General features: G+C 38.5%; 2 protein-coding genes across 3 annotated transcripts in view; one reads left to right on the top strand and one right to left on the bottom strand.

Moving 5' to 3' along the window:
• The window catches only part of ERMP1 (endoplasmic reticulum metallopeptidase 1), a 52,252-nt gene that overhangs the window by 19,106 nt on the left and 6,073 nt on the right, over positions 1-27,073 (top strand). For both annotated transcript variants that reach the window (XM_032634233.1, XM_032634234.1), the window contains exons 7-13: positions 2,100-2,312; positions 3,144-3,364; positions 6,343-6,517; positions 6,919-7,109; positions 10,881-11,033; positions 13,119-13,321; positions 13,895-14,010. In XM_032634233.1, coding sequence (XP_032490124.1) covers positions 2,100-2,312; positions 3,144-3,364; positions 6,343-6,517; positions 6,919-7,109; positions 10,881-11,033; positions 13,119-13,321; positions 13,895-14,010 — 1,272 coding nt within the window. The remainder of the gene's footprint in view (positions 1-2,099; positions 2,313-3,143; positions 3,365-6,342; positions 6,518-6,918; positions 7,110-10,880; positions 11,034-13,118; positions 13,322-13,894; positions 14,011-27,073) is intronic.
• Positions 9,132-27,073, bottom strand: part of RIC1 (RIC1 homolog, RAB6A GEF complex partner 1) — a 175,707-nt gene continuing 157,765 nt past the window's right edge. The window contains exons 27-28 of the transcript XR_004350264.1: positions 10,194-10,347; positions 9,132-9,350 (exon numbers count right to left, since the gene is read on the bottom strand). The gene's annotated coding sequence lies outside the window, so the exon portion shown is untranslated. The remainder of the gene's footprint in view (positions 9,351-10,193; positions 10,348-27,073) is intronic.

The following is a 27,073-nucleotide window of genomic DNA, read 5'->3' as shown; positions in this document are numbered from 1 at the left end:
ATGGTGTAAATGAGGTGGGGCTTTGGAGTTAGATGAGGCTTTGAATTTTAGCCTTGAAATCTAGTTTAGCAGTTAAGAACATAAGACTATTCATTATGAGGAATTTGAAAGGGTGTTGACCCAGGGTTATGGTCGGATTGCTGAGTGATGAGACTGTAGCCAAAATGGAAGCTATACATTGGAGGTGGTACAAGCACATGTTTGGGCCACATCTGGAAAAGTTACATTGATCCAAGGTTGAGTGGTGAGGGCCAGTGAGTGGGTTATAGGACAGGTGTCAGGACAAGGGGTAAGGGAGTTAAAGTGTTTTCCAGAGAGATCCATAGTAGTCAGGGGAGGTGAGTCTGTTGCTGAGCCTTAAAAAGAGTTGGTGGGATTTGGCACAGTGGAAAAGAGAGGATGTCCCAAGTAAGAGCACAGCACGAGTAGGGTGTGTTTGTGTATGAGGGGCTGTTGGTGAGTAGATTGTCAGAGAATGGAGGTTGCATTTTCAGAAATAGAGGGAAATGAGGTATAAGTGTATAGGGTAGATAAAATTGTAGAAAGCTTTAAAAATCAGCAAGAGGATGCTGTAGGAATAAGGAATCATTAAAGGCCTGAGTACATGAATGAATGATGGTTTAAAATGCTGTCAGTCTGGTGATGCAGTGTGGAGTGGATGGTGAAGACGGGGAGAGAGCCAGGAGTCAGGGCTGTTCGAACAGTAATTTTCGTGTAGAATAGTAAAGGACCTAGACTGGGGTGTTGACCAAAGATAGAAATGAAAGCAAGGGGATAGAAAATTAGGTATATTTTGAATGTAAATTCAACAGAACTTGACAGATTAGGTAGAAGGGGCAGCAGGGGGCAGCGTCAGGCCTAGCTGGCTGGGGGAGAGATGATGCCATTGACCATTATGGGAACACGGGAAGGAGGCCCCCATCCAGAGCAGGCATGAAGAGGGGAAGGAGACTGAAGTCTGTCAGATGTAAGACGGAGGGTGTCTGAACTGACCAGATGAAAATATTAGATACACTGTTAGAGCTCATGACAGAACTGGATTTCTGGGTTTGGAAATTAAAGGCATAGAGAAAACCACAGAAGTATGGAGAATGGAAATGGTATTTGGAAGAGGGAAGCAAAGGTAGAGGACTAAACTTGAGCTTTGAGGAAGACACATTCTAAGGTGTGAAAGAGGAGCCAATGAAAGAAATCCCGCAGTAAGACAGAGGTGGTGTCTTCAGTGGAAAGAGAAAGTCAATGGGACGAGCAGCAGGAAGAAATGCCAATCATTCATGTCTTCTTGTAATTCTTCATTATTAAGTTCAAACTCGTTTAGTCATTGATTGATATAACAGATATTTGTGACAGCATCTGATGTGCCAGATTCTGCCTGATAATGACTCTCCCAGCTCTCCAGCTTCATTGCTGAATACTCTCTCTACTCATTCCGGACTTTTTTTCCACCCTGTATTTGGAACTTGCCCTCCTCAGGGCCTTCATCTACACAGATGAACAGTCTCAGTCTGGACAATCTGTCCCCCGATGTAGCTCCTGTCCATCCTTTAGCTGTAAATTTCACTTCCTCGAGTGCTTCCCTGACTTCTCAAATTCCGTTAGTCTACCGTGATATGTTTTTAGGGGACTCTCTCCTTCTTATTTCTCTTTTTAATTGGGATATCATTGAAATTCCTTATTAATTCTTAACACACGTGTAATAACTTGTTTGGTGTTTGTGAGCTTCATGAGCTGCTTGGTTCCCCACTGAATTTCTGGTATCTAGAGTGGTGTCTGCTACATTACGTATATATTAAATGAAGAAGGACTAAGAAACAGTCACTTGATTTGTCAACAGTGAGGGTAGAATTGATCAGGGAGTAGCTGTAATAAATAGAAGAGTAAGGATGAAGACCAGGTCGCTGAGCTTTGAAGTGGAGAGGAAACAAGAGTAGGAGGCATGGACCTTATCTGAGATATTTAGTAAGAAAAGTGGGGGAGAGCAGTAGGATGGTAGAAAGCTATTTCTGTTCACAGTCTTTCTAGGTATTTCTTTACTCCAACAGTGGATGGTTTATTCAACTTTGTTACTTTTTTTTTTTTTTTTTTTTTTTTACTAATAGGTGACAATATTTTAGCAGTTCTTAAATATCTAGCTACATCTGATATGTTGGCTTCTTCTTCTAAGTATCAACATGGAAACATGGTCTTCTTTGATGTGCTTGGCCTGTTTGTCATTGCCTACCCCTCTCGTGTTGGCTCGATAATTAACTACGTGGTGGTAATGGCTGTTGCTTTATACCTGGGAAAGAAATTATTGCAGCCCCAAAATAAGAGTAAGTATTTTCCTTTATAACTACTGTACTGGCACGGGTATGGAATTTGCCTGAAGTTTTTTAGTCACTTTGCTTATATCTTTCCAAGAAGTTAAAAATCTTAAGAAAACTAACATTTGATTTATACTGTTGTAAGAAATTTGTAAATGCATATCAGGTTGATATGCTCATTATACTTTTAGTCATGGTGAAGCAGGCAATTTTTACGTACTTATGCACTTCATAGAAGTACCACAAAAGCTTGTGGAAAATGGTTTGTAAAGATTGACTTTTAGTGAAGAGTCCCATTAAAAAGTCTTGTCCACACTACAGACCAATAGCACACTGTTCTGGAGTATAAATGAGCGTCTTCTGGTTAAATTGGTCTCCTTCTACTATGTTTGTACTCTAAGTTGGTGTGTGCTGTTATCAGATAAAATATTTAGCAGCAATTTAAATACTCATTTATCACTGGTTATTTTCTCATGCTACTTCTATTCCTGTGTTAGCTTCTTTTAGTAAGATTTTATATGGAACTTTGCCCTCCATTTCTGCTGTTATTTCAATACACAAAGCATCCCAAAGGTGATGAAGATTAAGACGACCCACTTTTCTAGCCAGGAATATATCTGAACTACTCCTGAAGACTTATCTCTTTGAGTCTTTTGTACGCAGGGACTCTGTGTACTTTCCCTGTGTAGTGTTTAACAAACCTTACCCCTAGGAAATGTCAGTATTTTCAATTACAATGGTGAATTTTGTTTTAATGTTTGCTTCTTTAATTCTACTGACTGGTTATGAAATTGATTTGATAAAGACAGTGATCTCTACTTTTTGTTTTCTCTCAATTAGCTGCTACCTACACAAAGGACTTCTTCTGTGGACTTGGCATCACTCTGATAAGCTGGTTTACTAGCTTGGTTACAGTTCTCATCATAGCAGTGTTCATCTCTCTTATTGGACAGTCTCTCTCATGGTATAACCACTTCTACGTCTCCGTTTGTCTGTATGGAACTGCAGCTGTTGCCAAAATAATATTCATACATACCCTTGCAAAAAGATTTCATTATGTGGTAAGTGTTGGGCATATTTATTGATTTCTTTTTGCTGCCTTCTAGGATTGAAGACAAACTCAGGTGGGTGTTCCTTGTGATTGGCCTTTTGAGCAATCAAAGATTGTTTGGCATGGCTATAGATAATTGACTCCGAGATCTGTGTTGACTTTCTGGAAGGCTTCTCATTCTGAGGGTAGTAGACTTCAAATGAGGTTATAAAGCTGCAAACAGTTTGGGGTGTTGGTGACAGCAAGGTGTGTTAGCATAGCCTTTTGCCTCTCCTGACTCTGCGGTTTTTGTAACCATGCTCTTTAATCTACCAGCCTTCCTTGGGATCACCCAATTATTTATATTTGAATAGCTCTGTTTTCCACTGGACTGTAAGCTCCTTGAGGGCATGGATTGTTTTGTTCATTGTCCCCTGTGCTTAGGCAGTGTCTGAAACAGCACTAACACACAGTAAGTGTTTGCTGCGGGAATGAACGTTGCACTTAAAACTGCGCTTAAAGTTTTCAGTTTCCTTCACTTTTTTTTTAACTTTTATGTTGTTGATGCATATTCTGTCAGCATGCCTTTGTGGTCTGGGGGTTATACTGACACACTGCTAAGGAGAATAAGGGGAGGTAGACAGGGTTCCAAAATGATTTATGCTGACTTAGAGAATATAGCCATATTGTTGTGGTTTCAACTGTATACCACTGTATTTTGTTTGGTAAAAACAAAATTAGGTATTAGGGTTATGAGGTAATAGGACTAAAAATAAATTACAGTGAGAGAGCAAGCAGTGGTTTCTGATTTTCTAAGAGAGTTAAAGGGAAAATCTTTCTTAGTTCCGTCATTTTCAAGACGGCCAGTGTACACCTGTTTTTTCGGTTTGTACTGCTGGGGATTAGAATGGAGACATGGAAGACTATAATACAGCATCCTTTCACAAGGATGTCTTTGGTACCTGAACCTTGGTCTCAGTTTCAGTTCATGTTGGGATATGATCTGAGCAGCCCTTCTGTGTTTCAGGCCCTATTGAAGAAAGGCTCTTTGAGGTTAGCCATCTGTTTATGGTTGAGCCAATGCTTGTATCTTAGTGGCTTCTGTCTCCAAAAGAATTATACCTTGGGGCTCAATTTCACATGCTTATTCTTAGTGCAATGGTATGTAATCAGTCAGAGCGTGGCTGACTGTCATTGATACGGCATTGGGGTGCAATAGAGGGTAAGACAGAAATGCTTAGTAAAGTTCTACTTTGACTGATTTCAGTTGTCTGATTACAAAACTTTGGGCTGAAGGCACAATGTAAAGAATAGTGTGTTTTATTTTCATTTCACAAGTGGTCTTTGAGTATCCAGTGGGCTTCCATGCTAAGGTCTGGTCCAGAGATTCAGGACATAGTCTTTTTCTTTGAGGAGCTCACAGTTTCATTTGGGGATGAAATGATGGAGAAACCACAGGGGTTTCAGTACATTGGGACGAAGTGAAGTAGAGTGATATATTAACAGTGCTGTAGGAATATAGGGCCAGGAGAGATGAATTTTGTTTGTGGAAGTCAGGAAGGCTTCATGAAGGAGGTGGTGACATTTGAACTGGGTTTCTGAAGCCTGAGTAGAAGTGTGCCAGATAGAGAACAGGTTGATGGGCAAAGGTGGGAATGTACAAGATGCATTTGGCTCACAGTCAGTAAAAAGTTCAGTGTGGTGAAGATGAGGTTGATAGGATAATAACTGGGAAAGTAGGCCAGGGTGAAGTTGGAGCATGACCCTAAAAATCAGTGGGGCCACAATTTAAAATTTCTAAGCAGGATATTGAGTGTGAGAATTTGTAATTTAGTAGGAACACAGTGGTAACAGTGTACAGAATGGATTGGAAGGGGTAGAGGGATAATAGAGACAGGGAGCGGGGAACTAGATTTGAGGGATGTTTGGACTTGGGTACAATGTGGGAACAATGTAAAACATTTTCAGTTATTACAGTCTTCATTGTTGAGATCTTTGTTTTTAAATATCTGAGTATAATTTGGCTTCAAATTGAATCCTAAGAATTATTTTATTCTTTTTAAAGACCATGACTCTTGATTAACAGTGTTGAACATCTAATTATTTAACGATGATAGCCTGTCTTTCATTGTCCAAAGGAGGTTTGTCAAGTGAACTTTAACTTGTTTTGAAAACATGTGACAAACTCTTTTGAGCTCTTGAATTAGGGACCCTTATAACAAACATGCCCTGGACTATACAGAAATGAGAAGGCAGAGGAGAAAGAAAAGCTTAAATATATCTATTTCCATTTTGGTATTTCTGCACTAAAATTATAACTTTCATGTTTACATTAATAGAATCGCTGGTGCAGACGTTAAAATGTATTAAGTTCATATGGCAACTTTCTTCTGAAGAACTCAAGGTGCTGCACAGGAATCCTCAGACTTCAGAGCTCAAAAAATGTAGACCAAATTTTATAACGTGAAACCACCAGGAATCCAGGATGGGGGCAAAGTTGTGCTACGAGACCAGTTGGAGATAGAAAAGACTCAGGAATCAAGCCAAAACCCCCCATGGCTGTGTGCTCTAGAGGTCCTGCAGTTCTCAAGCTGTGCTGTTGGTGGCGCTGCAGCCGCCTTCACATAGGTCATTTCTGCAGTTTGCTTGACATTCCTTGTAAGTTGCATGAATAAAAGAGCTTACAGAGGTGAATGTTTTTAGAGAGTCCTTTCTTCTATTTTAGAACATTTCCAAAGGTCTTTCAGCCCGGTGGAGGGAGAGCACAGATTATATACAAGTGATGATGTTTTTACCCCCATCTTGTTAAATTCCCCTTTCCTGTGCAGTAATTTGAATTTATTACTTTATGATAGGAGGTAGCTTTGTCAGTGTTTACTTTAAAGTTTAAAGGATAGACCCTGCTCCAAACAAAATATAGCTTTTTGGAGCAGTGGAAGTTACACTACAATAGAAGATATTTATGAATGGCCCATGAATGAGACGACTTGTATATTTTCTTTCTTTCAGAATGCCAGTGACCAGTATCTGGGAGAAGTATTTTTTGACGTCTCTCTGTTTGTGCACTGTGGGTTCCTTACAGCTCTCACTTACCAAGGGCTCTGCTCGGCATTTATTAGCACTGTCTGGGTGGCATTCCCGTTGCTCACAAAGCTTTGCGTGCACAAGGACTTTAAGCGGCATGGTAGGGTATTTTTGGTTGTGATACAAATGGGAAATACCTTAAAATACATAAGATAAGGCTTCCAGAAACTATTTCCATATTTGATCTTTTTGGGTAGGCTTTCTAAATTGTTGCTGTTTTTTTTTTAACTTTCAGATCACACAGGTTTTTATCTTACACCTTATACCTACCCCATCATTCTCACGTAAATGAGCACATGCTAATATATTACATACTTTGTTTTCTTATTTGTATTCTACCCTAAGTCAAAGTATTTTCTCTCACTAAGATAACATGTACCAAAAGGGCAAGAGTCAGAGCTAACCTAATTTCTGTTAGGTGCGAAGGTATACCAGGACTATGAAAAGCTGTTATCTCACTGGAGAATTTCAGAGATGTGTTTTCTTTCTCTTTTTCTGTAGGTGCCGGAGGAAAATTTATTGCCTTTTACCTTTTGGGGATGTTTATTCCTTATCTTTATGCATTGTACCTCATCTGGGCCGTATTTGAGATGTTTACCCCTATCCTTGGGAGGAGTGGTTCGGAAATTCCACCTGATGTCGTGCTGGCTTCTATTTTGGCTGGTTGTACAATGATTCTCTCATCCTATTTTGTAAGGAAAAAAAAATTTTTTTTAATTTCCTTCTTCATTTTATATATAAATACATGATGAGTTTTGCCATGCTATATCCTATGAAATAGTGTTGATTCTACTATTAAGCAAAAGAAATGGTGAATGACTCTGCATATTGTGGGTTCGGTATGGGCATAAAATGTAGAAGGGGGGGTTGTTGTTATTTTTGCTTCCTCATCCTCCCAAATCCTCTGATTATACTTCTTTTCAAATAGCTTTCAAACTACCTGAATTTGAATGTGTGGAATGAATACCAAGTGAGAAGTGGTAGAGATTGCTTGGTGGTGAATTTTTAGAGTGTGTTTTGAACTTACTAATTAGAGGCAAATGTTAATAAATACATGGTAGTTTCATTGGTGCTGTTAGAGCTAGTGAAGGCAGACTAATTCTGATGAGGAGTTTTCCCTTGTCGTTCACCTGCCTTGGTGCTGGTGCAGCCAAGGTCACTGATCGAGTCTGTGTCCTTGAGTGACATACACTTAAAACACCCAAACATGCCTTCCTTTACCAAGTAATGAATACATGTTACAGGCCTTGTCATTTTACTGTATCAGTGTTCTGCCCTCGCAGGGCGAGTCCTACCTGTGCCATCCCTGCTTCTCCTCTCTGGGACTCTCCGGAGGGAAGAAAAGACATGATGTAGAGTTGACAACCAGACTGTCCTCTGTTAGAGCAAGCTCCAGGCAGAGTTCTGCCCTTGGCGTGGTGTCGGCACTCTCCAGGACTCAGGCCTGGCTGCTCTGTTTCGTGGCTCTTTTCATTGCAGTCCCTAAGAGTAAGAAGTATTTATTGAATACCTGTAGGTACACTCTGAGATTTGAGGCTAGGGTACCAAATAGAAAAAGTAGCTATTATAGCTCTTTCCTTCATGGAGAGAATAGTGAGCTTTTTCACACTGATATAGTAAAGGGCATCTCACGTGGGGACTAGGGTCTAGGGACAGCAGATATAAGTACCACGTGCATGGTCAGCACTGTCCATGCAAGTCCCTTAAATGGCAAATAAATAGCTGCATGTGTGACTGCGTATACAGCCCTGTAGAGTAATTCTTCTGCACGCTATTGTTTGAGATCAGCTGTACTAGCTCTGAAAGAAATTGAGCATTGCAGCCATTTTACTTTTAATATTATGATTTAGTCCTTACTGGTATTTGCAGGGATAGATGGAAAATTCTAAAATGTTCTTTGTTGCCTTCAGGGTTTACTTCTTTTGGTTTTAATATTAAGCCTTTAAATCCTCTGTATATCTTAACAGATGGTTTGCTGTTGTGAGGACTAAAGGAGATGTAGTTTCATCACATGTAGATTAGGTTGTAATCTAGAGTCAGCTAAGTTATGAACTGGACCCCCCCCCCGCCCCTGCAGTGTATTTAAATCACAGTCAATGAATGAAAGTTACTGATGCTCATAAAAGGTGATCAGAATGTGGGGCATTTCAGTTCTGTTCCATAGGGAAGGGGACAAAATGAACCCTGAAAACTTCACTGTGGAAATTGAAAAGACCCCAAAAGCATGGAAATCTTGGAAACCATAAGCAATCAGATTAAAGTCTATTACCTTCTAAATTACTTTTGGAGAGTGGCTCTTGGAATACTTTAATGTTCATTATAATGTGAAATAACTCTGCTGCCCTTTGATGCTGTGGGTTATCATTCTCTTCGCTATTTTCTTACTTATGTGTAGCTGTGTTACAGATAGTGGCTTTTTACTAGAGTGAGACTTTTCTCCTTGGGTAATGGAGAATTGAACCACAATGCACACTTCAGAGAGCCTGTCTTTTAGTCCTTGGGGACTTATTAAATATATTTGCTAGGAAGCAATTAAATTGCTGTCAGATGATCGGTTAACAGGTTTCCTGGGGTTCCCCTGTGCTGGGGCCATCATGGTTGTACTGATTAAATGAGACTGCTGGTAGGAGTGGGATCAGGAGGAGATTCTCAGAGAGAAACAGAGAAAGAGCCAGCGCACATGGGACACTTCATAGTCCCTTTTCTTGCTTCTCCTCATTTTATTTCACACCCATTTCGGAACCTAGAGTGATATCAGATGTAACATTTAAGACGAAAGACAGTCAAATGTGATACAGTGGGATCCAAACACACTGTCACTAGGCCGTTCTCTTCTTTCTTCTCTCCCACTCTCTGATCACCTTCTCATTTATCACCATTACCAAAGCTCTTCCAGAAGGTGGGTGGAAGAGGCAGAAGATGAGCCTCATGACCTGGAGAAGAGAAAAATATGGATGTGGAAACTAGCTTAACCTGAAGTTGTAGGACAACTTTGGGTAGCAACAGGGTTGAGAATGGCAGGAACCACAGCATTATGACAGGGACGTTTTATTTGGACCCAGATGACTCTGTATACCTAAACTTAACCAGTCTCCCAGTGGAGGCGAAACTTATTACTTGGCAGGATATTTGACCCTGTTCTAAGGAGCCACATTTTAAATATTGTGACTGTCAGGAGAAAGAGGGACGGACAGGGTAACAAATTGTGTTTTGCTGACTCACTGCCATAAATCCTTGGGTACTCTGTCTTACTTCTGTCCTTCAGTGTAAAAACATTAAGATCTTCGACTTAAGACCAGTACTGTTTCCCTGGAGATTACCCTGGTTGGCATACCCTGGTTGGCACTGTAGATATATAGTCTCTTAGTTTCATATAGTAGAGTATATGGTAGGTTATGAATATCTGCTTAATTTTTCATTTTCATCTCAGTAAAAATATTTTCACATTTATGTTCTTCGCTTTTCTACTTATTGACCCTGGAGGGTGGGCAATAAGGGGGAGAAGGCAAAAGGGGGAGCAGGGACTAGGTCATTGTTTCTCAAAGTGGCTCCTTCAGAACCCCTAAGGGATCTGTGGACATATTCTATAATCATGTGTCTCCCGCAGTTTTTAATTCAGTGACTTTATTACAATTAAAAACTTAATATAAACATATTTAGGACTTCCTAGATGCCCATCTTGAGACTGAGCCACTTGCTTTTCCCGCCCAAGTTCAGATTTGTTATTTTGATTGTGTTGGCCTTGGTTAACTCTGCAGTGACAAGGGCAGAATTACCTTTTTTGCCCTGGTTTCAATTTTCATAGTTTTGGGTCTTTTCCAAGTGAACTATAAGTTGATTTACAATATTGTGTTAGTCTCAGGTGCAGAATTACTTTTATTGCAGTTTTTCCTTATGTGCAGGTCCACAGGCAGAGTCTTGAAGGTGCATCTAAAAGATGAATCCAGCACATAGGCACATTATGAAAGCATTATTAGAACTTGAGTTTTGTTGAAATAGGCCTGCTTACTTGCTTAAAAGCTTACCTCTGGTTCTTTAATAAAAGCCTGATGTCATGATGTTTGGTACGGTTCAATAGTGTCTGCTGTGCAGTTAACTACAGGGTTTGATAGAATTGGAAATAAAATAAGTTCACGGTTTGACTGATGGTGGATGTACATCCTCTAGTAGTCTCTTGGCTGAGCGGAGACACTGTCTCAGTTGCCTTTTTCCCTCTTACTGTCTGGCTGCCTGTCAGAAAGGCACCATCGTGCAGATGGGGGCATCTCTCATTTATTTAGGCTCTGACTTGTGGTGGAAATCCCTTATAATTAGTGCTTTGTGTACTGGGAGTTGGGAGTATGGTAGCACATGCTGATACATGTCCTTTATTATCTGTCTGACAACACCTGTTACAACGTCAAGTCAGTAAAGCCACCTTTCTGCCAATGGTAATTTTTCTATTTTTGTGTTTTGTGTTTTAGATTAACTTCATCTACCTTGCCAAAAGCACAAAAAGAACTATGCTAACTTTAACTTTGGTATGTACAATTGCATTCCTCCTTGTTTGCAGTGGAACTTTTTTCCCATACAGCTCCAACCCTGCCAGTCCAAAGCCAAAGAGAGTGTTTCTTCAGGTAAGAGCGATTTTGCGTGAGCTATTTGAGATCCTGGAGAGGATCTAGTCAACAGTGAAGCTCGAAACACATAAGTGACTTTTCTACTGTTGACCTGTTAGTTGGTACCTCGAATATTTTGTGTAAGGCAGTGAGGAAAAGACCATCAAGAGGCATTCTTATCAGCTAGAAACACTTCTCCTAAGAGCCTGAATCAGAAATGTCTGCTTGTTGTTCTTATTACTGTTCAAATTACAAAAATGTACCTACTTGGAAAAATGAGAGCAAATATGTATCATGGAATAATGAGCTGTCAGAAGTACAGATTGTAAAACTGTGGGCTGAGTAAAAATACGACCTCCTGTCAACTGGCAAAATGAAACAGATTCTTTAAAATGCGGTAAGACTGATCTTAGGTATACGTTCAAGGTAATGTGATAGTGAAAATATAATAACTTAGATATTAATAAAATGAGATTTAGAACTTTCTTAGATTTCAGGTTTTTCTGCAAACTTTTTAGAGCTGGTGTAAAACAGGAAAAAGAATTTAAGTCCCCTTATTTCCAGTCTTCCTCTCTGTTAGAGGGAATGGAGTGGCCAAACAGAAAAGCCAAGTCATAACCTAGATAATTATTCAAGGACTTGAGTAAGTAGTAATAATATATTTGAACTTAAATATGAGAGAGGAGATTTTGAGAAAGAGCCAACTATTCCTTGTTTTTGTTTCCAGTCCTGTAGGACACAGTGATACATTTTATGTGACAAATTTTACAGTCACATCAGTAGTCATTAGGAAAAGCTAGATTTTTATTTTTAAAAACTCCTGTTCTGATTTGTTTTGGGGTTCTCTTATTCCCCAGTGCCAGCAGGTGACAAACTTTTCCTATAAAGGGCCATAAAATAAATACTTTAGGCTCTGCCAGCCATGTGGTCTCTGTTGCAGCTACTCTGTTTCTACAGAGTGAAAGGAGCCATAGATGACACCTGCAGATGAATGTGGCCATGTTTTAATAAAGCTTTATTTATAAAAATGGCAGCAGGCCATTTGGCCTGTGGGCTGTGGTTTACCCCTGCCCTTTGCAATCCTTTTTCTTTTCCTATTTGATATTCTTCAGGCTGGTTTCCGTTGTTAATAGAGCTATTCCAGATGGAGCATGGTGCCTTTTCAGAGAATTCTGTTAGGCACAGGTCTGTCATCTAGTGGTGAGCTGTGATTCTTATTTTTCTCTGCACATCAATTAGCATGTAACACCCTGAAAGGGAAATGTGTGTGTATTTCTTTTAGAATGTATTTAAGTCCTTTTAGGACTTTTAAGAGTTCTAGTTTTCATGTTTTTTATATCTGAAATAGTAGGTTTTCAGAAAATTTTTATATGAAATTTAAATACAGAATATATTTGTAAGAAATAATAAAGTAATCATGTGAGTATCTATTGAGTTTAAAAGAGCATTAGCTGTATCTTAGAAAACCTCAGTATTCCCTTCTTGATCCCAACTCTTTTGCTCCTCTCTCTCTTACCACCCCCAAAGTACTCACTATCTTAAAGGTTGGAGTTAATCATTATTTTACCACATATGTATTAATCGCTAAACAACAACATATAGTTTTGCCTGTTTTTGAGCTTCTTACAGGTAAGGCCATACCATATACTCTTTGGTGGCTTGCTTCTTATTGCCCAAGAGCATGTCAGAGTCTTCCAGGTTGATCTGTGTCACTGTAGTTCGTTATTTTTCATTGCCGAATAGACTTCTGTCATAGGAGGATGCCCCAATTTATTTGCCCATTCTACTGTTAATGGACATTTGGGTTGTTTCCAGTTTTTGCTAATATGGACAATGCTGAACCAACACTTTTGTACCTTGCAAGAGTTTCTCTAAGGCCCATATTCAGCAGTGGAGTTGCTCACTTGAAGGGTTATGCGCATGTTAACTTTATTAGGTCATCTAAGCAGTCTCCTAAAGTGACTGTGCCGGGGGTGGGTTCCTGTTGCTCAGCAGCCTCATCATTTCTTGGTATTGTCACGTAGTCATTTTTGTTAATCTGGGGTGGGGATGTGGGTGAAGGAGTTCAAACAGTAGTTTCCTCATTAGCCGTGTTCTTTTCAGCATATGACTAGAACATTTCATGACTTGGATGGACACGTAGTTAAACGAGACTCTGGAATATGGATCAACGGGTTTGATTATACCGGAATGTCTCACATAACACCTCACATTCCCGAGATCAACGATACCATCCGAGCTCACTGTGAGGAGAACGCACCCCTATGTGGTTTCCCTTGGTATCTTCCAGTGCACTTTCTCATCAGGTTGGTTCATTACTTTTCTTTTAGTTGGGGGTTAGTTTGTTCTCAAGTCCTATCACTGTATCAGTACTTTATTATTTTAACTGGTTAACATAGAAGTTGAGTGCTGTTTATACTATTTTTCTTTTTAATATCACTACAAAAGTTGTATTTCTTTGTGGGATAAAGCACTCAGAAGTTTTTTATTCTCCCCCAAATTTTGCTTTTTCAAATTGGGAAGTCTTTCCTCTAGAAAGCTGAATAGTTAGAAAGCGTAGCCCTCTTAACTGGTCTAACAGATAGCAAGCAGCTAAGCATCAATGTCAAATTGTTTTATTTCTGGGGAGTTTTTATGGTTTGGCTGTGAAGGAATGGATGAGAAGAAATAGGATGGGTAGTGGAATCAAGATCACCTAGGATCCTTGTTCTTAACTTTGGGAAGGTTTTATTACACAATAACCTGGGCTTCAGAGAAACTGACATTGTTTATCATATTCATCAGTTTATGTGTTTATTATATTCTGAGCACTTCCATGAATTATAGTTCAAAATCAACTAATAAAGCAACCTGAATATTGAAGTTACCTTTCCAAATAGGAAAAACTGGTATCTTCCTGCCCCAGAAGTTTCTCCAAAAGAACCTGCTCATTTCAGACTTGTATCCAAAGAACAGACACCCTGGGATTCTGTAAAGCTGACCTTTGAAGCAACAGGTAAGTCATATGGTAGTTTTTTCTTCTCTCTTGTCATTTCTTAAAAATTTTAATATGCACGTATATTTTTTCCTCAAATGTATAATAGTGACCAGCAACTTAGGAAGAACTTGGTGTTTTTAAAAGCAATTGAAGCTGGTTATGATTTTTAAAAGAAAATTTAATAGACTTTATTTTCTAGAGTAGTTTTAAGTTTATAGAAAAATTGACCAGAAAGTACAGAGATTTCCCTATTGTCCTCTCTACCCCCCAGCTTCCCTTATTATTATCCCTTTTGCATTAAGTGTGGTAAATTTCTTTTAACTGATGAGCCTACATTGATACATTATTATTAACTAAAGTCCTTAGTTTACATTAGACTTAGTTCACTCATTGTGTTGTTTAGTTCCATGGGTTTTGACAGATGCATATTGTCATGTATCTACCATTACAGTATCATACAGAGTAGATTCACTGCCCTGAAATCCCGTCTCCACTTATTCACCCCTCTCTCCTCCCTCCCTCTGGCAACCACTGATCTTTTTACTGTCTCCGTTGTTTTGCCTTTTCCAGAATATCATATAGCTGGAATTACACTTTGTAGCCTTTTCGGATTGGCTTCTTTTGTTTAGTAATTTTCACTTAAGGTGCCTTTATGTCTTTTAGTGGCGTGATAGCTCATTTCTTTTTATTGCTGTCAGTGTACCACAGTTTGTTTATCTTCTGAGGAACATCTTGGTTGCTTCCAGTTTTTGGCAGTTATGAATAAAGCTTCTGTACACATCTGTGTGCAGACTTTTGTGTAGAATGGTTTTCAACTCATTTGGATAAACATCTAGGAGTGCAATTGCTGGACTGTATAGTAAGCTTATGTTTACCTTCGTAAGAAACTGCTGAAGTGTCTTCCAAAGGCAGTATGAATTCCCACCAGCAATGAATGTGAGTTCCTGTTGCTCTACATTCTCACCAGCATTTGGTGCTGTTAGTCTTTTGGATTTTAGCCATTCTTCTTCTTTTTTTAAAAATTTTTAAATTTTATTTATTTTTCTATACAGCAGGTTCTTATTAGTCATCCATTTTATATACATCAGTGTATACATGTCAGTCCCAATCTCCCAATTCATCACACCCCCACCCCCTTGTGGCTTTCCCCCCTTGGTGTCCATACATTTATTCTCTACAGCTGTGTCTCAATTTCTGCCCTGCAAACTGGTTCATCTGTACCATTTTTCTAGGTTCCACATATATGCGTTAATATACGATATTTTTCTCTTTCTGACTTACTTCACTCTGTATGACAGTCTCTAGATCCATCCACATCTCTACAAATGACCCAATTTCGTTCCTTTTTATGGCTGAGTAATATTCCATGGTATATATGTTCCACATCTTCTTTATCTATTCGTCTGTCCATGGGCATTTAGGTTGCTTCCATGCCCTGGCTATTGTAAATAGTGCTGAAATGAACACTGGGGTGCAGGTGTCTTTTTGAATTATGGTTTTATTTGAATATATGCCCAGTAGTGGGATTGCTGGGTCATACGGTAATTCTATTTTTAGTTTTTTAAGGAACCTCCATACTGTTCTCCATAGTGGCTGTATCAAGTTTACATTCCCACCACCAACAGTGCAAGAGGGTTCCTTTTCTCTACACCCTCTCCAGCAATTTTTGTTTGTAGATTTTCTGATGATGTCCATTCTGACTGGTGTGAGGTGATACCTCATTGTAGTTTTGATTTGCATGTCTCTAATAATTAGTGATGTTGAGCAGCTTTTCATGTGCTTCTTGGACATCTGTATGTCGTCTTTGGAGAAATGTCTATTTAGGTCATTTGCCCATTTTTGGATTGGGATGTTTTTTTAATATTGAGCTGCATGAGCTGTTTATATATGTTGGAGATTAATCCTTTGTATGTTGATTCGATGGCAAATATTTTCTCCTATTCTGAGGGTTGTCCTTTCCTCTTGTTTATAGTTTCCTTTGCTTTGCAAAAGCTTTGAAGTTTCATTAGGTCCCATTTGTTTATTTTTGTTTTTATTTTCATTACTCTAGGAGGTGGATCAAAAAAGATCTTGCTGTGATTTATGTCAAAGACTGTTCTTCCTACGTTTTCCTCTAAGAGTTTTATAGTGTCTGGTCTCACATTTAGGTCTCTAATCCATTTTGGGTTTATTTTTGTGTATGGTGTTAGGAAGTGTTCTAATTTCATTCTTTTACATGTAGCTGTCCAGTTTTCCCAGCACCACTTGTTGAAGAGACTGTGTTTTCTCCACTGTGTATCCTTGCCTCCTTTGTCATAGAGTAGTTGACCATGGGTGCGTGGGCTTTCTATGCTGTTCCATTGATCTGTATTTGTTTTTGTGCCAGTACCATATTGTCTTCATTACTGTAGCTTTGTAGTATAGTCTGAAGTCATGGAGTCTGATTCCTCCAGCTCCGTTTTATTCCCTCAAGACTGCTTTGGTTTTTTGGGGTCTTTTGTGTCTCCATACAAATTTTAAGATTATTTGTTCTAGTTCTGTAAAAAATGCCATTGGTAATTTGATGGAGGTTGCATAGAATCTAAAAATTACTTTGGGTAGTATAGTCATTTTCATAATATCGATTCTTCCAATCCAAGAACGTGGTATATCTCTCCATCTGTTGGTATCATCTTTAATTTCTTTCATTAGTGTCTTATAGTTTTCTGCATACAGGTCTTTTGTCTCCCTACATAGGTTAATTCCTAGGTATTATATTCTGTTTGTTGCAATGGTAAATGGGAGTGTTTCCTTAATTTCTCTTTCAGATTTTTCATCATTAGTATGTAGGAATGCAAGAGATTTCTGTGCATTAATTTTGTATCCTGCAGCTTTACCAAATTCATTGATTAGCTCTAGTAGTTTTCTGGTGGCATCTTTAGATTTCTCTATGTATGTATCATGTCATCTGCAAACAATGACAGTTTTACTTCTTCTTTTCCAATTTGCATTCCTTTTATTTCTTTTTCTTCTCTAATTGTTGTGGCTAGGACTTCCAAAACTATGTTGAGTAATAGTGGTGAGAGTGGACATCCTTGTCTTCTTCCTGTTCAGTTTTTCACCATTGAGAATGATGTTTGTTGTGGGTTTGTCATATATGGCCTTTATATTGAGGTAGGTTCCTTCTATGCCCGCTTTCTGGAGAGTTTTTATCATAAATGGGTGTTGAATTTTGTCAAAAGCTTTATCTGCATCTATTGAGATGATCATATGGTTTTTCTTCTTCAATTTGTTAATATGGTGTATCACATTGACTGATTTGCATATACTGAAGAATCCTTGCATCCCTGGGATAAATCCCACTTGATCATGGTGTATGATTCTTTTAATGTGTTGTTGATTCTGTTTGCTAGTATTTTGTTGAGGATTTTTGCATTTATATTCATCAGTGATAGTGGTCTGTAATTATCTTTTTTTGTAGTATCTTTGTCTGATTTTGGCATCAGGGTGATGGTGGCCTCATAGAATGAGTTTGGGAGTGTTCCTTTCTCTGCAGTTTTTTGGAAGAGTTTGAGAAGGATGGGTGTTAGCGCTTCTCTCAATTTTTGATAGAATTCACCTGTGAAGCCATCTGGTCCTGGACTTTTGTTTGTTGGAAGATTTTTAATCACAGTTTCAATTTCATTACTTGTGACTGGTCTGTTCATATTTTCCATTTCTTCCTGGTTCAGTCTTGGAAGGTTATACCTTTCCAAAAATTTGTCCATTTCTTCCAGGTTGTCCATTTTATTGGCACAGAGTTGCTTGTAGTAGTCTCTTAGGATGCTTTGTATTTCTGCGGTGTCTGATGTAACTTCTCCTTTTTCATTACTAATTTTATTGATTTGAGTCCTCTCCCTCTTTTTCTTGATGAGTCTGGCTAATGGTTTATCAGTTTTATCTTCTCAAAGAACCAGCTTTTATTTCTATTGATTTTTGCTACTGTTTTGTTTCTATTTCATTTATTTCTGCTCTTTATGATTTCTTTCCTTCTGCTAACTTTGGGTTTTGTTTGTTCTTCTTTCTCTAGTTCCTTTGGGTGTAAGGTTACATTGTTTATTTGAGATTTTTGTTGTTTCTTGAGGTAGGCTTGTATTGCTATAAACTTCCCTCTTTGAACTGCTTTTGCTGCATCCCATAGGTTTTGGATCATTGTGTTTTCATTGTTATTTGTCTCTAGGTATTTTTCGATTTCCTCTTTGATTTCTTCAGTGATATCTTGGTTATTTAGTAACGTATTGTTTAGCCTCCATGTGTTTGTGGTTTTTACGTGTTTTTCCCTGTAATTGATTTCTAATCTCATAGCATTGTTGTCAGAAAAGATGCTTGAAATGATTTCAATTTCCTTAAATTTACTTAGGCTTGATTTGTCACCTAAGATGTGATCTATCCTGGAGAATATTCTGTGCGCACTGGAGAAGAAAGTGTGATCTGCTGCTTTTGGATGGAATGTCCTATAAATATCAATTAAATCTTTCTGGTCTATTCTGTCATTTAAAGCTTGTGCTTCCTTATTCATTTTCTGTTTGGATGATCTGTCCATTGGTGTAAGAGAGGTGTTAAAGTCCCCCACTATTATTGTGTTACTGTTGATTTCCTGTTTTAGAGCTGTTAGCAGTTGCCTTATGTATTGAGGTGCTCCTATGTTGGGTGCATAGATATTTATAATTGTTATATCTTCTTCTTGGATTGTTCCCTTGATCATTTTGTAGTGTCCTTCCTTGCCTCTTATAACATTATTTTAAAGTCTATTTTATCTGATATGAGTATTGCTACTCCAGCTTTCTTTTGATTTCCATTTGCATGGAATATCTTTTTCCACCCCCTCACTTTCAGTCTGTATATGTCCCTAGGTCTGAAGTAGGTCTCTTGTAGACAGCATATATATGGGTCTTGTTTTTGTATCCATTCAGCAAGCCTGTGTCTTTTGGTTGGAGCATTTAATCCACTCATGTTTAAGGTAATTATCGATATGTATGTTCTTATTACCATTTTCTTAATTGTTTTGGGTTTGTTTTTGTAGGTCCTTTCCTTCCCTTGTGTTTCCCACTTAGATAAGTTCCTTTAGCATTTGTTGTAGAGCTGGTTAGGTGGTGCTGAATTCTCTTAGCTTTTGGTTGTCTGTAAAGCTTTTGATTTCTCCATCAAATCTGAATGAGATCCTTGCTAGGTAGAGTAATCTTGGTTGTAGGCTCTCTCCTTTCATCACTTTAAATATGTCATGCCACTCCCTTCTGGCTTGTAGAGCTTCTGCTGAGAAATCAGGTGTTAACGTTATGGGAGTTCCCTTGTATGTTATTTGTTGTTTTTCCCTTGCTGCTTTCAATAATTTTTCTTTGTCTTTAATTTTTGCCAGTCTGATTGCTATGTGTCTTGAGATGTTTCTCCTTGGGTTTATCCTGTATGGGACTCTCTGCACTTCGTGGACTTGGGTGGCTATTTCCTTTCCCATGTTAGGAAAGTTTTCAATTATAATCTCTTCAGATATTTTCTCGGGTCATTTCTCTTTCTGTTCTCCTTCTGGGACCCCTATAATGCAAATATTGTTGTGTTTAATGTTGTCCCAGAGGTTTCTTAGGCTGTCTTCATTTATTTTCATTCTTTATCCTGTTCCGCAGCGGTGAATTCCACCATTCTGTCTTCCAGGTCACTTATCCGTTCTTCTGCCTCAGTTATGCTGCCACTGATTCCTTCTAGTTTAGTTTTCATTTCAGTTATTGTATTGTTCATCTCTGTTTGTTTGTTCTTTAATTCTTCTAGATCTTTGTTAAACATTTCTTGCATCTTCTCGACCTTGCCTCTATTCTTTTCCCGAGGTCCTGGATCATCTTCACTATCATTATTCTGAATTCTTTTTCTGGAAGGTTGCCTAGTTCCCTTCATTTAGTTGTTTTTCTGGGGTTTTATCTTGTTCCTTCATCTGATACACAGCCCTCTGCCTTTTCATCTTGCGTATCTTTCTGTGAATGTGGTTTTTGTTCCACAGGCTGCAGAATTGTAGTTCTTCTTGCTTCTGCTGCCTGCCCTCTGGTGGATGAAGCTATCTACGAGGCTTGTGCAAGTTTCCTGATGGGAAGGACTGGTGGTGGGTAGAACTGGCTGTTGCTCTGGTGGGCAGAGCTCAGTAAAACTAATCCGCTTGTCTGCTGATGGGTGGGGCTGGGTTCCCTCCCTGTTGGTTGTTTGGCCTGAGGCGACCCAACACTGGAGCCTACCTGGGCTCTTTGGTGGGGCTAATGGTGGACTCTCAGAGGGCTCACACAAAGGAGTACTTCCCAGAACTTCCGCTGCCAGTGTCCTTGTGCTCACAGTGAGACACAGCCACTCCCCGCCTCTGCAGGAGACCCTCCCACACTATCAGGTAGGTCTGGTTCAGTCTCCCGTGGGGGTCACTGCTCCTTCCCCTGGGTCCCAATGCGTATACTGCTTTGTGTGTGCCCTCCAAGAGTGGAGTCTCTGTTTCCCCCAGTCCTGTTGAAGTCCTGCAGTCAAATCTTGCTAGCCTTCAAAGTCTGATTCTCTAGGAATTCCTCCTCCTGTTGCCGGACCCCCAGGTTGGGAAGCCTGACGTGGGACTCAGAACCTTCACTCCAGTGGGTGGACTTCTGTGGTATAACTGTTCTCCAGTTTGTGAGTCACCCACCCAGCAGTTATGGGATTTGATTTTATTGTGATTGCGCCCCTCCTACCGTCTCACTGTGGCTTCTCCTTTGACTTTGGATGTGGGGTGTCCTTTCTGGTGAGTTCCAGTGTCCTCCTGTCGATGATTGTTCAGCACTTACCGTGACCCCGGTGCTCTCACAAGAGGGAGTGAGAACATGTCCTTCTACTCCGCCATCTTGAACCAATCTCGGATTTTAGCCATTCTTATATTTATGTAGTGGTATCTTATTACTTTTTCAATTTGCAATTCCCTAATGACATATGATGTTGAGCAGCTTTTCATACTTATTTGCCATCTGTATAACTTCTTTGGTGTCTATTTATTAATTTTGTTTTCTTATTGTTGAGATTTAAGAGTTTTTTGTATATATGGGTATAAGTCCTTTATCGTGTAAGTGTTTTGCAAATATTTCCTCCCAGTTTGGCTTGTATTTTCATATCTGAACAGTGTTTTTCGTAGAGCATTAAGTGTTTTAATTTATTGAAGTCCAACTTAATCACTTTTGTTTTATGGAACATGCTTTTGGTGTTGTGTCTAAAAATCATTGCCAAACCCAGGGTGTCTAGATTTTCTCTGATGTTACCTTCTAGAAGTTTTAAAATTCTGCCTTTTACACTTAGGTGTGTGATATATTTTGAATTAATTTTTGTGAAAGGTATAAGTTCTGTGTCTAGATTCATGTTTTTGCATGTGGATTTCCAGTTGTTCCAGTACCATTTGTTGAAGACTGTCCTGTCTCCACTGGGTTGCCTTTCTTTCTTTGTCAAAGATCAGTTGACTATATTTGTGTGGGGCTATTTCTGGACCCTATATTTGTTCTACTCATCTATTTCTCTGTTCTTTTCCCATTACTGCACTGTCTTCATCTCTTTAGCTTTATAGTATTTCTTGAAGTTGGGTATATCAGTCTTCCGACTTTCTCTTCAGTATACTGATTATTGCTTGTCTTTTGTCTTTCTATATATCACTTTGTCAATACCCACAAAATAACTTTTTGGGATTTTGATTGGAATTGCATTGAACCTGTGGATCAAGTTTGGGAAAATGACATCATTATTGACTCTTCCTATCCATGACATGGAATGCCTCTCCATTTATTTGTATCTTATTTGATTTTTTTTGTAGTTTCACAGTTTTGCTCACATAGATCTTGTACATACTTTGTGAGGTTTATACCTAAGTATGTCGTTTTTGAGGTGCTAATGTAAATAGTATTGTTCATTGCTGGTATATAGGAAAGCATTTAACTTTTGTATGTTAATCTTGTATCCTGCAGCCTTGCTATAACTGTTTATTAGTTCCAGGATTTTTTTGGTTGATTCTTCTGGATTTTCTACATAGATGATCATGTCATTTGCAAACAAAGACAGTTTTATTTCTTCCTTCCCCATCTTTATACTTTTTATTTCCTTTTCTTATCTCATGGCATTAGCTAGGACTTCCAGTATGGTCTTAAAAATGAGTGGTAAGAGGGATCATCCTTACCTTGTTCCTGATCTTAATGGGAAAGCTTTCTTACCAACTGAGTATAATGTTAGCTGTAGGTTTTCTGTAGATGTTCGTCAGATCAGGCTGAGGCAGTTCCCATCTATTTTTAGTTTGCTAAGAGTTTTATTCTGAATGAATGTTGGATTATGTCAAATACTTTCCTGTCTTTTGATATGATCATGTGGTTTTTCTTCTTTAGCATGTTGATGTCATGCATTACATTACTTGATTTTCAAATGTTGAACCAATCTCACATACCTGGAATAAATTCTACTTGGTCATAGTGTATAATTCTTCTTATATGTTGTTGGATTTGATTTTCTGATATTATGTTGAGGATTTTTACGTCTGTGTTCATGAAGGAGTCCTAATCTTTAAGTTTTCCTGTAACGTCTTTGTGTGGTTTTGGTGTTAGAGTAATGCTGGCCTCACAGAATTAGTTAGAAAGTATTCCTTCTGCTTCTGTCTTCTGGAGGAGATTGTAGAGAGTTGGTATAATTTCTTCCTTAAATGTTTGGTAGCATGCACGAGCGAACCCATCTGGGCCTGGTTCTTTCTGTTTTGGAAAGTCATTAATTATTGATTCAATTTTGGGGCCTACAGTGTTCATAATATTCTTTTATTATCCTTTTACTGCATGTGGGATCTGTAGTGATGTCACCTCTTTCATTTCTGAGATTAGTAATCTGTGTCTTCTCTCTTTTTTTCTTAGCTTGGCTAGAGGTTTATCAATTTTATGGATCTTTTCAAAGAACCAGTTTTTGGTTCTATTGATTTTCTCTCTTGACTTCCTATTTCAGTTTCATTAATTTCTGCCCTATTTTTAAGTATTTCTTTTTTTCTGCTTAGTTTGGATTTAAATACTCTTCTTTTTCTAGCTTATTGAAGTGGAGGCTTAGATTATTGACTTTAGATCATCTTTTTTAGTGTATGTATTCAATGCTACATCTTTCCCCCAAGCTCTATTTTGGCTGCATCTCACAAACGTACAATTTTAGTTCAATTTATTTAAAAATTTCTCTTGAGCTTCTTTGACTCATTTGTAATTTAGAAGTATGTTCTTTAATCTTCAAATATTTTGGATTTTCCAGCTGGTTTTCAATATTTATTTCTACAATTTCATTGTGGTCTGAGAGCATACTTTATATGATTTCTATTCTAAATTTGTTGAGGTATGTTTTATGGTGCAGGATATGGTCTCTCTTGGTGAATGTTCCATGTGAGCTTGAAAAGAATGTGTATTCTGGTGTTGGATGAAGTTCTATGAATGTTTTTGATGGTGGTGTTTTAGTTCAGCTGTAGATCCTCACTGATGTTCTGCCTGCTGGATTTGTCAGTTACTGTAAAGGGTTGTTGAAGTCTCCAACTGTGATGGTGAATTTGTCTTAGATTCTCTTTCCATTCTGTCAGTTTTTGCCTCACCTATTTTGGTCTGCTTTTTAGGCACATAGCAATTATACTTGTTTGATTAAACTGATATATTAGCATTTTGATTATACTTGTTAAAAATTATTTTAAGTGGTTTAGAGCTTTCAGTAAGTTCACTTTCAAGTAACACTATACTGCTTCATGGGTAGTACAGATGCTTTATAATGTAATATTCCCAATTCTTCCCTCCCTGGGATTCTGTAAAGTTGACCTTTGAAGCAATGGGTAAGTCAGACAACATTTTTTTTTTTCTCTTTCTCTTTCACTTCTTAAACTTTATAATATGTTGCATGTGAGCTTTTTTCCCCTCAGATTTATTATCGTGACCAGCAACTTGAGAGCTTATAGTGTTTCTAAAAACAAACTGAGGCAGATAATAATTTTTAAGGAGCCTTACTGAAACTTTTAGTGTCAGATATTAGTTGTCAGGTAGATCCAAAACAGCATTTGGCCCGGCATTAGTAGACAGTGTGACTTTATTTACCTTTCTTGGTATATTTATTATGTTTAAAACTAGTAGTTAGCTCCTTGAGCTACTCAACTGGTGTTCTGGCTTCTAAGTCTTGTCTCTCATATTATTTTTAAAAAATACATTTGATCATGTCACTTCCCTACTTAAAGAGCTTTTAACGATTTCCTGTTGCCGCAGAATACATCCAAATTCTTTGGCAAAGCATGTTTGGTCTTCGGGAGTTTGGCCCAGGTACCCATTTAAACTTTTTTCAGCACTTCCCTTGGTGCATTCCTTAGCTACATCCAACTGCTCCTTTCTGTCCAGTCAAACACACACTCACTCCTGGTGAGAGAGAGATTTTCTTGCTACTACCTCCCACCCAAACTCTGTGTTTCTCCCCTAGGCAAAATGCCAAGATTACTCTGACCTATCTCTCCCATCTTCTCCAACAGAGTAAGCAACTGCTACCCTTTTTCTTTCCTTTGTACATATCTTGATTGTAGCGCTGACCTCCTTGTATCATGATTATTTAGTCAAGGGAGGCAGACATGGTGGCTTCTTATCCTTCTTTCACTTGGTGCCCAGTGAAATCACTGACACATAATGGGCACTCAGATGTGTTGAGTTAAATTAAATTTGTCAGCTTTTTTCTTTTTAAAGAAAATATGTGAACAAACACCATACTAGATGTTTCCAGTGAAGGTATTTTGTGGATAGGATTGACATTTAATTTAGATCAGTAAATTCTGAGTACAGATTGTCCTCCATAATGTGGTGGGCTTCATCCAATCAGTTGAAGGCCTTAAAAAAAAGACTCTCCTCCTCCAAGGAGCGGGGGTCTTGCCACCACAGCCTAGGAATTCAAATTCGGCTCTTCCCTGAGTCTCCAGCCTGCCAGCCCCTACTGCAGATTTTGGATTTGCCAGTCTCTACCATTACATGAGCCAGTTCTATAAAATAATTCTCTTTCTCTTTCTCTACACATCCTATTCTGTTTCTCTAGAGAACCCTAATACAGGAAGTTCATTTTTAAAAGTTCCTGCTACTGTTCACTCTGTACTTTAATTACTGAGTTTAAAAAAAAAGGTTGAGGTACTTCCCTGGTGGTGCAGTGGTTAAGAATCCACCTGCCAGTGCAGGGGACATGGGTTTGAGCCCTGGTCCAGGAAGAGCCCACATGCCGTGGAGCAACTAAGCCTGTGAGCCACAAGTACTGAGCCGTGTGCCACAACTACTGAAGCCCGCACACCTAGAGCCCATGCTCTGCAACGAGAAGCCACCACAGTGAGAAGCCCACACACTGCAAACAAAGAATAGCCCCTGCTCACCACAACTAGAGAAAGCCTGTGCTCAACAACGAAGACCTGATGCAGCCAAAAATAAATTGAAAAAAAAAAAAAAAAAAAAAAGTTGATAGAAAGTTGCCCAGGATTTTATGAGTGAAAGGTATCTTCATACGTAACTTCCCCCTTGTTTATTTTTATTCATTCGTATATATATGTACATACATACATATATATATGTATATTTTTAAGGCCTAATTTACATACATTGACACGTCCAGATCTTGTACAGTTCCTTTAGTTTTGATAAAAGCATACATATACATATGCCCATGTAACCACTATCAAAACACAAAACATTTCCATCACCCCAGAAAGTTCCCTTACACTAAAGTCTCCCTGCCCTGGAGAAGCAACTTTCTGATTCCTACATTGACAGATTCGATTTGCCTGCTCATTCTCGAACTTCATATACATGGAATCACCCACTGTGTAATATTCTGTGTCTGGTCATTAAGCATAATGTGTTTGAGATTGAGCTGTGTTGTTTTTGAGTATCAGTATTTTGTTCCTATTCATTGCTGAGTAGTATTCAGTGCATGACTATACCACAGCTTATCATTCTCTTGTTGATGGACACCTGGGCAGTTTCCAGTTTGGGGCTAATATGAATAAAGCTATTATGAACATTCTTGTACAAAGCTTTTTGGGAATATGTTTTCCACTTCTCTTGGATAAATATCTAGGAGTGGAATTGTTTGGTTCATAGGACAGACTTAGGTTTAACTTTTTTTTTCAGTTTTTCACTCCCACCAGTAGTATACGAGAGTTCCAGTTACTCCACATTCTCACCAGAATTTACTGGTCTTTTTCATTTTATCATTTCTTGTGGGTGTTTAGTAGTAGTACCTCTTGCATTTCCTCTGATAATTAAGATGTGGAACACTTTTGTAAGTGCTTACTGGCCATTCACCTGTCTTCTCATGTCTTTTTCCCTTTTAAAAACTGAGCTTGTTGTCTTATAGGAGTTCATACATTCTAGATAAAATCCTTTATCAGATAACTAGTGTTATCAAGATTTCTTGCCCATTCATTTTCTTAATGATGTCTTCTGATGTGAAGAAGTTTAAAATTTTTATGAAGTCCATTTTATCAGGTTTTTCTTTCAGGATTAATGCTTTATGTGTCTTCCAAAAAAAGCTTGCCTACCCAGAGATCATGAATTTAGACTTTTTCTTTTAGAAACTTTATAGCCTTAAGCTTTTATGTTTAAGCCTAGGATGCACCTTGAGTTAATTTCTGTATATGGTGTGAGGTAGAGGTCAAGGTCCTTTTTCCTTTATAGATATCCAGTTGTTCTAGCACCATCTGTTGAAAAGACTTTGCTCATTGAATTGCTTTGGTGCCGTTGTCAAAAATTATTTGACTGTGTATGGTACTGGCACAAAAACAGAAATATAGATGAATGGTACAGGATAGGAAGCCCAGAGATAAACCCATGCACATATAGGCACCTAATTTATGACAAAGGAGGCAAGAGCATACAATGGAGAAAAGACAGCCTCTTCAATAAGTGGTGCTGGGAAAACTGGACAGCTACATGCAAAAGAATGAAATTAGAACACTACCTAACACCATACACAAAATTATTTGACTGTATATACCTCAGCTTTGCCCACTTTTTACTGAAATTTCTCTTCTACAAGTAGTTTGTTTGGTTTTTGTATTTTCTTTCAGTTTAACACAGCAGGGACTTGAAAATCTTGT

The sequence above is a fragment of the Phocoena sinus genome, chromosome 6 (assembly GCF_008692025.1).
Source record: "Phocoena sinus isolate mPhoSin1 chromosome 6, mPhoSin1.pri, whole genome shotgun sequence".
In the NCBI taxonomy this organism is placed as follows: domain Eukaryota; kingdom Metazoa; phylum Chordata; class Mammalia; order Artiodactyla; family Phocoenidae; genus Phocoena; species Phocoena sinus.
This window is presented reverse-complemented; position numbering and strand designations above follow the sequence as displayed.